Genomic DNA, 12,909 nt, shown 5'->3' with positions numbered 1-12,909 from the left:
CATCCCAACATCCATCCATCCCAACATCCATCCATCCCAACATCCATCCATCCCAACATCCATCCATCCATCTCGCTTTATCTCTATCCCGCTCTATCTCGCTCTCTCTCACTTTATCTATATCCCGCTCTATCTCGCTCGCTCTCGCTTTATCTATATCCTGCTCTATCTCGCTCGCTCTCGCTTTATCTCGCTTTATCTCGCTCTCTCTCGCTCTATCCCGCTCTATCTCACTCTATCCCGCTCTATCTCTCTCTCTCTATCTCGCTGTCTCTCGCACTCGCTGTATCTCTATCTCGCTCTCTCTAGCTTTATCTCGCTTTATCTCGCTCTCTATCTCGCTCTCTCTTGCTGGAACTCTATCTCGCTCTCTCGCGCTCCATCTCGCTTTATCTCGCTCTATCTCGCTCTATCTCACTCTATCTCTCTCTCTCTATCTCACTCTCGCTCTATCTCGCTCTATCCTGCTCTCGCTTTATCTCTATCCCGCTCTATCTCGCTCTCTCTCGCTTTATCTCTATTTCGCTATATCTCGCTCTATCTCGCTCTCTCTAGTTTTATCTCGCTTTATCTCGCTCTCTCTCGCTCTATCCCACTGTATCCCGCTCTATCTCACTCTATCCCACTCTATCTCACTCTCGCTCTATCTCGCTCTATCCTGCTCTCACTTTATCTCTATCCTGCTCTATCTCGCTCTCTCTCGCTTTATCTCTATTTCGCTATATCTCGCTCTATCTCGCTCTCTCTAGCTTTATCTCGCTTTATCGCGCACTCTCTCGCTCTCTCTCGCTCTTTCTCGCTCTATCCCACTCTATCCCGCTCTATCTAACTGTATCCCGCTCTATCTCTCTCTCTCTCTATCTCGCTCTTTCTCGCTCTCTCTCGCTCCATATTGCTTTATCTCGCTTTATCTCGCTCTCTCTATCCCGCTCTATCCCACTCTATCCCGCTCTATCTCTCTCTCTCTCTATCGCGCTCTCGCTTTATCTCTATCCTGCTCTATTTCGCTCTCTCTCGCTTTATCTCTATTTCGCTATATCTCGCTCTATCTCGCTCTCTCTGGCTTTATCTCGCTTTATCGCGCTCTCTCTCGCTCTCTCTCGCTTTTTCTCGCTCTATCCCACTCTATCCCGCTCTATCTAACTGTATCCCGCTCTATCTCTCTCTCTCTCTATCTCGCTCTTTCTCGCTCTCGCTCTCTCTCGCTCCATATTGCTTTATCTCGCTTTATCTCGCTCTCTCTATCTCGCTCTATCCCACTCTATCCCGCTCTATCTCTCTCTCTCTCTATCGCGCTCTCGCTTTATCTCTTTCTCGCTCTCTCTCGCTCCATCTCGCTCTCTCTATCTCGCTCTATCTCGCTCTCCTTCTCGCTCTATCTCGCTCTCTGTCTCTCTCGTTCTATCTCGCTCTCGCTCTATCTCTTTCTCGCTCTCTCTCGCTCCATCTCCCTTTATCTCGCTCTCTCTATCTCGCTTTATCTCGCTATCTATCTTGCTCTCTATCTTTCTCTCGCTCTATCTCAGTCTATCTCGCTCTCTGTCTCTCTCGTTCTATCTCGCTCTCTGTCTCTCTCGCTCTCTATCTCTCTCGCTCTATCTCGTTCTCTCTATCCCACTCTATCTCTCTCTCTCTCGCTCTATTTCGCTCTCTCTCGCTCTCCCTCGCTCTCTCTCGCTCTATCCCACTCTATCTCGCTCTCTCCGTCTCACTCTCGCTCTCTATCTTGCTCTCTATCTCTCTCTCGCTCTCTATCTCTCTGGCTCTATCTCGCTCTCTATCTCTCTCGCTCTATCTCTCTCTCTCTATCTCGCTCTCTCTCTATATCATGCTCTTGCTCTCTCTCTATCTTGATCTCTATTGCTCTATCTCTATCTCTCTTACTATCCTAACTTGATGTTTCTCCTGCACAGGACCAGTACATCTTCTGCTACCAGGTGATCCTGTACGTTCTTCGCTGCCTTCAGGCCGAGGAGAACATCTCTGGATGAAGGAGCTTCATGTTGATGAAGATGGAGGAGAGTTGATGAAGGCAAACGCTGCCAAACGCCTTTTTTTTTTTTTTTTTAAACCCTCTTTTAAAGAAAGTCTATATTTTTAAATGTTCGCTATCAAGTTCTCTTTCTTCGGCTGCTACTTCCTGTTCTTCAATGCATTCACGAGAACTGCTGATTGTATTTCTTATCGTCTCGTGACGGTTTTTATTTTTCCTCCCGGACATTCCGAGAGACGACGCTCGTATATTCCTGGAACACAATGGTACTTATTATTGAAGTATATTTCTGATGCTGGACCGACAGAATACTATGTCAGTATTTGCTTTTGTAAATCTATTATACAGATGTTTCTCACTGCCGGAGGTAAATGATGAAATGAAACGTGTACATATTCCTCACCTGAAGATTAAAAATGGTTACGTTTTAAATGTCGTCTTTTTTGATTTATGTTTTAGATGTTTTAGTTTGAGTTTTAGTTAGTTTTGGCAAATGACCAAATATTAAAAAATATATAAATTATAAAAAAGGAAAGTCTATATTTTTTAATGTTTGCTATCAAGTTCTCTTTCTTCAGCTGCTACTTCCTGTTATTCAATGCAATTATAGCAAATTACCAAATAAAACAAATTGAATATATTGATTTTACTTTTGAACGAGTATCTGATGAACAGTTCGTTCCTTTGACAATTAAATTAAACTTCTTTTTTTTTTCTTTCTGTCATTAGAAAGTGTTTCTGGGGAGTAAAGAGTTTCAAAAACCAATCTAACAGAACTTTACTTTATTGACGTTTAATAAAATAATAACATTTATTTCAAATATAAATATAAATAAAATTTCAATTATTTTAGTTTAATAAAGATTTTTATTCTCTTCAATTTAATGTTTTGATTTATTAAAATACTTTCTTAAGGACTTTCAACTATGAACTCCCTGATTTATCATTTTAATTTGTATTTTTATTTTGTATTTATTCATGAAAAGTAGGTGATTAAAAACCAAGTAGAGACTGAAATGTATTAATTATTCTGTGATACAAATTCAATCTTTTAATATAAAAAATATTTAATTTGTTTATTTAATCAAAAACGAGTTCATCCTAAAAATAAAGTAATTTAAAAAATTGATTGAGGTCAACAAAATTCAAATTGAAATTTCTTAATTATTATTATATGTATATATACAGTATATATATATATATACTGTATATATAACTTAAACAGGGGGATATTTAAAAATATTGATTTCAGACAAAATGTAATATTTGGAATTAAAAACAAAAAATAAATGTATTGAATTATTACATTTAGAAAACCAAACTGTCATTCAATCTTCAGAGGCTTCAACAGTCTTCGGGACAGAAGATCCTTCTGACGTTTTTTTTCACAATCGTCTAGGTATGACGTCATCACCGAACAGGCGGAGGATCCGATGAAGTGATGACGTCTTTTGTACAAGTTAATTTAAAATGATTGCAATGTCTGAATTTTTTTTTTTTTTTAAATATCGTTGTTCAAATTTCCTGTAGACATAAATGATTATCAGCATTTTATGCTTAATTATTTGAAGTTAAAAGTTGGAGAAAATCTGTTAATATTTTCCATGAGACTGAAACTACACAATAAAAACCAAAACGAGAGATTTTAAAAAACACTAAAATATAAATGAAAAAATACGTTTGATTTGGATTTCTAATATTTTTACGAACTAACTGTGGATTTGAAATGCGACGCATTTTTTGGGAGGAGAATAAACATTTTGACGTCACTTTTTCCCAAGAGGTTGAAAAAACAAAACAATTACATTTTCTTGTTTCTTTTTAACTAGAAAAAAAAAAATCTCCGGCATTGACATTTGCAAAGATTTCCATTAGCCTCTTTTGTATATAACGTATTTATTTGTTAGAAGTTATCGGCTTAAATATCTATTTTTAATGGGGATTCTTTTAAAATAAAAAAAGTATCGACATATGAGTGTCGCGATACAGTTTAGTAAAACTACGTTACCCAGCAGGCATTGCGATTACCCGAGAGAACCGGAAGTTAAATATTTCTAAAAAGTCCGCTAATAAAGAGCATTACAGTTTGAGACAAACTCCCGTTACTGGTTTGTCAAAAGTAATAGAGTAGATATTTAATAATATATAAGTTATACAGTAAAAATAATAAATTACTTATTATGATATCCACGTAGTAGAGCGACAAGCGGATGTGACGTACCCATTCCGACGTGTGACGTAGCGAGCAATGGCAGCGTGCGTTCTTGCCATGCTTGCTCTGTAAAGAAAACATATTTTCCCCATTTGTTTTTTTCAGTTTCGAGTTCGTAAAAATCTGCAAACATGTCCGGAAGACACAACAACAAACTGCCGAACAACCTGCCGCAGCTGCAGAATCTCATCAAAAGAGACCCGCAGTCGTACGTGGAGGAGGTGAGTGTTGTTAGCACGACATGCTAACGTCTGTAGCACAAGAGTCTGTGAACGAAACAGAGTAAAAGTAACTTATCTTTATTTTTCTCAGTTCTCGCAACAATACAGACACTATCAGTCCAATGTGCAGATCTTCGCTCTTCAGCCTGACAAACCCAACAAAGAGCTGGGCGAGCTCGTCATGTTCCTGGCGCAGGTGAAGTCAATAATACTCTTTATTTAAAGAATATTCTGTGTTTTTAACTGTCGTCCTGTGGTCCAGGTGGGTCACTGTTACCTGCAGCAACTGTCAACGTTTCCCCAAGAACTGTCGCAGCTTCTGTTGACTCACCACACAGTCGTAGAACCAGACCTGAGGATGGTATGATAACCAGAGCCAGATGCATCGTTACTGATCATGTGTTTGTTTTAAAGATACATTGTGTTCCTGACAGACCTTCTGTAAAGCCTTGATTCTCCTGAGGAACAAGGACCTGATCGACCCGTGTGGTCTCCTGGAGCTTTTCTTTGAGCTGCTCAGATGTCACGACAAACTGCTGAGAAAGGTATTTTGCAAATTTCAAGAGTTTTTTTCTTTGTGGATCCATAACAATCATAAATATATAATTTTTATTGCGTACCACATCTGTATTGGATGCGCTTTAATGTCTTTTTTATCGTAGAAGTTAACTTTAAAAGGAGGCCGTCACGCCGACTCTGGTTCTGCTCGAGGTTTCTGCCTTATAAAAGGAAGCTTCCACTGTCATTTTTGAGTGACTGGGATCTGTTGTTTTTTTCTCCAGTATATTCTTACTTAAACTGTAAAGGGTTTCGAGATAACTCTGTTATGATCAAACACTTTCTAAATAAAATAAAATTGAATTTAGTGCAATATTGGATTTTTGATTAAGAACAATGTGAATATGAGGTACAATTTCTCAAAAAGTTAACATCGCACAGGTCTATACAATAATACATTTGCTCTTTTTTTTTTTTTTACTTAATAACCATGAAAACGTGTCAGAGGGAAATTAATGTTCTTTTGCAAGTCAATTTTAATGTTTTTTTCAGTTTTGATTAAAATTCTATGCAGTCTTGATACTTTTTAGAAATTGTTTATACGTAATTGATGGATGATAGAGGTCACCTGTCAGCAGTTCCATGACAGTCTGAACAGTTATGGAAGAAGTTAATACTGCGAGAATAGAAGAATATGAACCGATTGTGAAGATGATAAACTCACTGTAACGCTCCTTCAAAAAAAAGGTGGTTATTAAGGTGTGAAAGTTTTTTGGATTCAAAGTGACACAAACCAAAACTACGTAACTTGCAAACAGTGTTATGCTTCAGTAGCAGCATCGCAACATCTACCTCTCTCATCACCTTTACACATGTTACGTAAATATTGTTCAAAAAGGATTATTGTTAAAATTATGCAAAGGTTGTGTAGATAAGAAAAAAAAAAATCATTGTTTTTTCATTAATAAATATTTACATTGGGGGGAAAAAAACGTGATTTCAATTCTCAGCGTGATTCTCATTTTGTTCAGAATCATGCAGCCCTAATAGGAAGTTCTCTGCACAGCCAACTAAATACACAATATTTGTCCATCAATATTTTCTTACACTCTAAGCTCCAGTCCATGATGATCTTCTTATGAGATGTGGCTTAGAAATAAAAAAAAACGTGTGTTTCTCTTTGCAGACATTATACACTCACATCGTAGCCGACATCAAGAACATCAACTCCAAGCATAAGAACAACAAAGTCAACACGGTAAGTTTTTTTAAATGTCCATCAACAGATGTTTGATCTTTGGTCGCTCACTCTCAAACTTTGGTCTCACAGATGCTGCAGAACTTCATGTACACGATGCTCCGAGATCGTAATCCCATCGCGGCGAAGATCTCTCTGGACGTGATGGTGGAGCTTTACAAAAGAAACATTTGGTCGGTGTCGGCGTCACTTTCATGTTTTGACTCCTGCTCTAACCGGGGATTTGTTGCTGTCGCCGCAGGAACGACGCGAAGACCGTCAACGTCATCACAACGGTGTGTTTCTCTAAAGTGACGAAGGTGAGATTGAAGACATGGAGTCGAACCAGGTGGAAGGTCTCGTACAAAAGCTTATTTTTTCTGCAGGTTCTTGTTGCGGCTCTTAAGTTCTTCCTGGGAAAGGATGAAGACGAGAAGAACGAGAGTGAGTCAGACTCGGAGGTAAGAACTAGAAGGTTTAAAAACCACTGAATCCTCTTTACAGTGTTTTTATTACTTGGAGCTGAACCATTATTGAATATAATCTAACTGCGATTATTTTCTTAAATATGTTATTTTTTCAATGTCCTTTTTTCTCTAATACAATAAATAATTAAACGTAAAATGTATTTATTTGTGATTGTTAAGATAAGGTTTTAAATATATTTTTTAAGATAAAGGCAAATTAAGCATACATTGAAATAAACGGGTTTTTAAACTACTTTAATTTCACTTGTAAACAGACATAATACTATATATTCACTGCAAAAACTTTAAAAAGTGTGATGTAAACATATATATTTATTAGTCAATAATGAATCACACAAACTTCAGTGCAAAGTAAAGAAAAGTTCAAATATTGGTAAATCTTTTTGCCTTTTTCTTACTGTACATTTTTGCACAGTTGCTCTTGTTTCTCATCTTTAAATGAATCTAATCTTAATCTGTAATACAAAATAATAGTCATTTATCAGTTTGGATTGTACAAGAAGTAGGGCTGCACGATATATATCGAAAAAATATCGATTATCACGATATTGGCACGTGCGATAATTTATAATTTGTTATTGTACAAATCAAGCATCTCTTAAATGCGAACTTTGACTAATCAGTGTCACGTTCTGTAAAGTTGTCAATTTGTACTTCTATGTCTCGTTGTTGTTTACGTCTCCGTCCGTCTGTGAACTGTGAGGCGCAGCTTGTTAGACTCGGTTGCTATGGCGACGCGCCTCAGTATATCCAGTGAAGTAATACTAACTTCTGATCTAGTCAAACACTAGTGATCCAGTCACTCGTGTCTTTCAACCTCCTTTGTTAAAGCAACATATTGTAAGAACTTTTCATCTCGTCTCAGTTGTTTTCTTATAAGATCGTGAACTGAAATGAAACTTCTCGCTCCTTCTATGATCGTAATCAAACATGTTCGTCAACAGCCAGAGGGACCCTCGGCTCGAGACCTCATGATCAGATACTCCACCGGCAAGAAGTCCACCAAAAACAAGAAGAAGCTGGAGAAGGCGATGAAAGTTCTGAAGGTAAACCGTTCACCTCCTGATGATCCTCACGATTCTATTTGTACCCCCGGATTTAACTTGTGATGTCTCCGTAGAAACACAAGAAGAAAGGTAAAGCTGAGGTGTTCAACTTCTCTGCCATCCACCTCATCCATGACCCTCAAGGTCGGTCCGACCCTCGTGTTATCTATCGGTTCAGATGAACCCGATCGTTTATTCATCCATACGTTCCTTTTCAGATTTCTCCGAAAAGCTGTTGAAGCAGTTGGAAGATTCCAAAGAGCGTTTTGAGGTGAAGATCATGATGATGGAGCTCATCTCCAGGCTGGTTGGAATCCACGAGGTCGGTTCAAAGTTCAAGTAAATTTAAGTTTCATGTTTTGTTTGTCGTACAAAAGATGAAACGTCTTCTCTCTTCTTCTCAGCTCTTCTTGTTCAACTACTATCCCTTCGTCCAGAGGTTCCTTCAGCCCCACCAGAGAGGTACTGACCCGTGTTCTGTGACCAGGTCTTTGCAAAGTTCTGTTCTTTTTTTTCTTCTTGTTTCCAGATGTGACGAAGATCCTCCTCTGTGCTGCTCAGTCCACACACCAACTGGTTCCTCCTGAAGTAAGAAAGAGAAGCTGCTTATTCTGATGATGTTTCTTTAATATGTTCGTTTCCCTTCAGATCATGGAACCCATGATCATGACCATCGCCAACAACTTTGTGACGGACAGAAACTCTGCCGAGGTCATGACAGTCGGGTGAGAAGAAGTGATGAACATGTAGTTCATGACTGTGGATGTTGACACTCGTGGCTCCAGCAAAATGTTTAATCTTGTTTACTGTCTTTTACTGAAATATATGTATGGAAGTAGATCAGAATATTGAATGATTGAATTTTACTTTTCAAATGTTAAAACTTAAAAACGTGTATTTACGTTTTGTTAAGTTTCTTAACATTTATACTTAGCATTCATATCTTATACTACTAATTCTACTTATACTTCTACTGCTAATACTACGATTTATAATCATACTACTAATTCTAATTATACTTCTACTACTAATTCTACTACTACTTTTACTGTTTATACTACTAATTCTTCTCTTTATTTTACTACTTATACTAATACTACTAATTCTACTACTACTTTAACTGCTTATACTACTAGTGATACTACTACTTTAACTGCGTATACTAATTAATCTACTTATACTTTTACTGCTAATTCTACACTATTTATAGTTTTACTACTGCTTCTACTGCTTCTACTACTAATTCTACTACTACTTTTACTGCTTGTACTACTAATTCTCCTACTACTTTACTGCTCATACTACTAATTCTACTTATACTTTTACTACTTATTCTACAGTATTTATAATTCTACTGCTAATTCTACTACTGCTTCTTGTACTTGTACTTATATTATCAATTATACTACTTTTTCACTTCTACTTGTACTACTATTTCTGCTACTTCTTCTATTTTAACATTTGACTTTTTTCTGTTCATTTCACCTTTTTCACGTCTGTCTTTTTCCTTCATGTGATAATTTTTCTTTTTCCACTCATTTTTACTTTGAATACTTGTAAAATACTTTGAAGCATTTAAGTTTTACATATTCAGCAGATTTAACATTCCCATTGAATTTTCTTCTGGAAATGCAAATTTTCAATTTTCTTTTTGCAAAAACAAATTCTAAGGAAAACCAACAACCTTCCAATAAAACAATTTATTGATATACTTTAATATTAATGCCACATGGAAGTGTAACAACGTTCTACGTTTCCTTTCGCCTCAAATTCAGAATCAACTCCATCAAAGAAATCACCATCCGCTGCCCACTCGCCCTCAATGAAGACTTGCTGCAGGACTTGTCTCAGTACAAGATGCACAAGAACAAGAGTAGGTTTCAGCATCAGTTGTGTTGTCTCTTAGCAACACGACATGATGGTTGTGTTGTTTTCACGATGTTTCAGTTAGAAAATGTGTATTTTGATGGTTTCAGATGTGATGATGTCGGCCAGAGCGCTCATCCAGCTCTTCAGGAACCTTAATCCACAGATGCTTCACAGGAAAGACCGGGTGAGTCACTGACACGGTTCCAAGCAAATGACGGCTTTAATACTTTGTCAAGAGTCACATGGTCTGTAAATATATCCTTGTTCCCACTAGAGGTCGCTGTGTTTCCAATTTTTTTTCTACACGTGTAGTCAAGACCTGTAACTGTTACTGGTTGCGTTACATAACCTTTGAGGGTTCTGTCTCCAATCTAACACCGCCTAATCCCATTACAGCAAAGCCCTTACAGTAGTTATCAGACCAAACATATTCTCGCAGAGGCTGAAAATCGCCCTAGCATTGGCGCGCGGGTCGCCCTAGCATTGGCGCGCGGGTCGCCCTAGCATTGGCGCGCGGGTCGCCCTAGCATTGGCGCGCGGGTCGCCCTAGCATTGGCGCGCGGTTCGCCCTAGCATAAAACAACATACAACTTGATAGTACAAAAAAACCTTGTGTTTGAATAAATTAAGTTGTACTTGTCTCTTTGCATCTCTACTTTCTTTAACAATTGTTCATAAAAGCTTATTAGTCGTTGCTGTCAACGTTTATTGACGCAACAGTTTCCTGACTCTTGCATCACATGACCAAAACACACACGCCTCATTGGTCAGCAGCAGCTGAGTGTCACTTCCTTGTATGTACCTTGACACGCCTAGTTCTTACAGTATCGCTCTATAATGGTACTTGTCGCCCCTGTATTATGACTCATATCGTCCGATTCTGACCAATGCACACCCCTACACCCTCTCAGTGAACTCATCACTGCAGCTGATTGGAAGGCGATCGTACATGAAGGGACTATCATCAGTACTGATGTTCAGAAAGTTGTCATAAACGTTTGTTGTTCAGGGTAAACCCACGGAGGCGTCGCAAGAGGCTCGGATCAAAGGCTACGGAGAACTTGAAGCTAAAGATTACATCCCTGGAGCTGAAGTGCTGGAGGAAGAGGGGGAGGAGAAAGATGGAGAGAAGAACGACGACGGTGAGGAACCCATCATTAGTGAGATGTTTTCATAAAGCTGATGAACATCTTCTCCGTCCAGATGGTTGGGAGAGCGCCAGTGTGGGCGACGAGGACGAAGACGGCGACTGGGTCGACGTCCATCACTCCTCGGATGAAGACACCAAGGCAGAAGTGGTAAGAAGTTAGTTCCTACGTCTCGGGTTCTCTCAGCGCTCATGACCTTCTGTGTGGATCGAAGGAGGAGAAGCTGAAGAACCTTCCTCCGGAGGAGCGACGGGCCAAGGCCGTGGCCATCAGCGCCGGTCGGCTCCTCACGCAGGAGGAGTTCAAGAAGATCCGCATGGTCCAGATGGCCAAGGAAGTCAGCTCGGCGCCGAACAAGGGCGATAAGAGGAAGAGGCTGGACGGTGACGGTGAAGAAGAAAGGTAAAAACAAGTCTTCACTGTTTTAAAGTAACGGGGTTAACGGACTACTTGTTCCTCCAGAGGGGAGCTGCTGACCTTGAGGAACATCGAGAAGCTTCACAAGAAACCGAAAGCGAACAAAGAATCACGACTGGCAACAGCTCAGGTACGACTTTCAATGGTTCATCGATGATCTTTGATTCGTGACGGAAACAAGAACCTGTTTTTGTTAAATGTGTATAAAATCTCTTCATTATTCAAAAACAAAAAACAAAGGTTTTTAAAATAACTAGAATAAGGTTTTTTTTTGTTCAAATGGTGATTTTGCTCCACATACCAGACTAACTTTTTCTAATGACCATTTTGTTGAGTAAAATACATGCATTTAATATAGAACATTATTTTAAACTGCTCCTCCCTGCTGTGATTAAGTGGAGGTTAGTTTTGAGTACATTTAATTGTTGAAACTCTAAATATTTGAATGGAAAGATTTTTTTTCAAGCATTTTATTATTATTATTATTTAATTCAATCATTTGTATATTGAGAATTTAATTTGTTTTGTATAATGGGTATATTATATATATATATATAACATACTCTACATATATATGAATAATATACATATACATACGGTATAATGTTTTCCATTTTAATTTATAGCCTTTTAAATTCTGTGTAAAATGGTGGCACTATGATACAATTTTATATTGAATTTAAATGGCTATATATTAAAATTGAATTTTATGTATTTTTCAATTATTGAATCAGAATATTAAAGTTTGTGTAAAAAATAAAATCAATGTATAATAAATAAATATAATAAAAAATCCAATATTTTGATGACACTGATTTACTTCCATAGCTGCCCCTTGAGTTTAACCTCTTTTCTGAGATCTTTTGAACTTTCTTTCTTGCTTGACCTTTATTACATCGAAGTCGTTCAGAAATAAAGAGACATGAATAACTATCACAAAGCAATAGTTCCTTTTATTTTGGATGATAAACTTGAATATCGGAGCCATTTAAAATACACATGACTGAAGGACCTTATGAAGGAAGGAGAGATTCTGTCGCCCCCAGCAGTCAGGCTATTAATAAAATAAATGTTTTTGAATTAATGTCGAGCTCTCCGTCCCCTAAAGTCGTTCTTCTCTTAAGAAGTAGGAAACCATTAGAATCTTCTTTTGTTCTGCATTTAAACTCTTGTTAATTTTTTTCCTCATTATTTTTCTTCAGGCTGGGAAAACGGACCGAAAGGAGTTTGTCAACAGGCGGACGAAGCTGAACCCTCACGCCAGCACCAGCAACAAGGAGAAGAGGAAGTCGAAGAACTTCATGATGATGAGATACAGTCAGAACGTCCGCTCCAAAAACAAACGCTCCTTCAGAGACAAACAGGTGCATTTTTTTTTTAACTCTTTCTCTGCTGGACTTTTAAAACCTGTAAATGTTTGTTTTCCTCCACAGATCGCTTTAAGAGACGCACTCCTAAAGAAGAGGAAGCAGCACCATTAACACAAACAACTCAACAATTATTTCCACATTACGACCAGCTGGTGGCGCTGCACCGCTCAACTACCATGTGTTCCTGCGGCGCTGCTGTCGATCAGATCAATATTGTATTAATATTATGGGTAAATTAACTGCATAACTTTGTTAAATAAACCATTCATTACATCATTTTTTCTGGTTTCCCTTGAAGAGCAATTACATTACTTCTATAAGTTTCAAATGTGGATCATAAACTGTAATTATCTTTTCAAATGTCTTTATGTCGCTGCTCACGAATCCATGTTCTTATGAACTTTGTAACA

At 38.1% G+C, this 12,909-nt stretch overlaps 2 protein-coding genes across 5 annotated transcripts in view; both read left to right on the top strand.

Moving 5' to 3' along the window:
- The window catches only part of ptpn13 (protein tyrosine phosphatase non-receptor type 13), a 76,636-nt gene extending 74,227 nt beyond the window's left edge, over positions 1-2,409 (top strand). For all 4 annotated transcript variants that reach the window (XM_087790621.1, XM_087790623.1, XM_087790622.1 and 1 more), the window contains one exon: positions 1,914-2,409. In XM_087790621.1, the coding sequence (XP_087646747.1) occupies positions 1,914-1,991 (78 nt within the window). In that variant the 3' untranslated portion in view covers positions 1,992-2,409. The remainder of the gene's footprint in view (positions 1-1,913) is intronic.
- A 1,830-nt stretch (positions 2,410-4,239) lies between these two features.
- On the top strand, positions 4,240-12,772 carry sdad1 (SDA1 domain containing 1). Its single transcript, XM_087792412.1, has 22 exons — positions 4,240-4,426; positions 4,518-4,622; positions 4,689-4,787; positions 4,861-4,971; positions 6,111-6,182; positions 6,255-6,355; positions 6,424-6,481; positions 6,548-6,622; positions 7,594-7,695; positions 7,770-7,839; positions 7,914-8,017; positions 8,100-8,157; positions 8,225-8,283; positions 8,344-8,420; positions 9,471-9,568; positions 9,672-9,748; positions 10,574-10,706; positions 10,768-10,862; positions 10,927-11,114; positions 11,175-11,259; positions 12,332-12,493; positions 12,563-12,772. The coding sequence occupies exons 1-22, from the start codon at positions 4,337-4,339 to the stop codon at positions 12,608-12,610; spliced, it is 2,067 nt and encodes a 688-aa protein (XP_087648538.1). The 5' UTR covers positions 4,240-4,336; the 3' UTR covers positions 12,611-12,772.
- Positions 12,773-12,909: the final 137 nt, after the last annotated feature.

The sequence above is a fragment of the Callionymus lyra genome, chromosome 5 (assembly GCF_982586985.1).
Source record: "Callionymus lyra chromosome 5, fCalLyr1.hap1.1, whole genome shotgun sequence".
Taxonomy (NCBI): Eukaryota; Metazoa; Chordata; class Actinopteri; order Syngnathiformes; family Callionymidae; genus Callionymus; species Callionymus lyra.
Note: the sequence above shows the minus strand (reverse complement) of the source record. Positions and strands in the feature narration are given on the sequence as shown.

What these genes read in the sequence shown, in the direction of transcription:
- sdad1 (XM_087792412.1), top strand. Translation starts at nt 4,337, where the DNA reads ATGTCCGGAAGACACAACAACAAACTGCCGAACAACCTGCCGCAGCTG. An exon ending in CGCAGTCGTACGTGGAGGAG is followed by an intron (nt 4,427 to 4,517) that starts GTGAGTGTTGTT and finishes TATTTTTCTCAG; the next exon opens with TTCTCGCAACAATACAGACA. An exon ending in GCCGAGGTCATGACAGTCGG is followed by an intron (nt 8,421 to 9,470) that starts GTGAGAAGAAGT and finishes CCTCAAATTCAG; the next exon opens with AATCAACTCCATCAAAGAAA.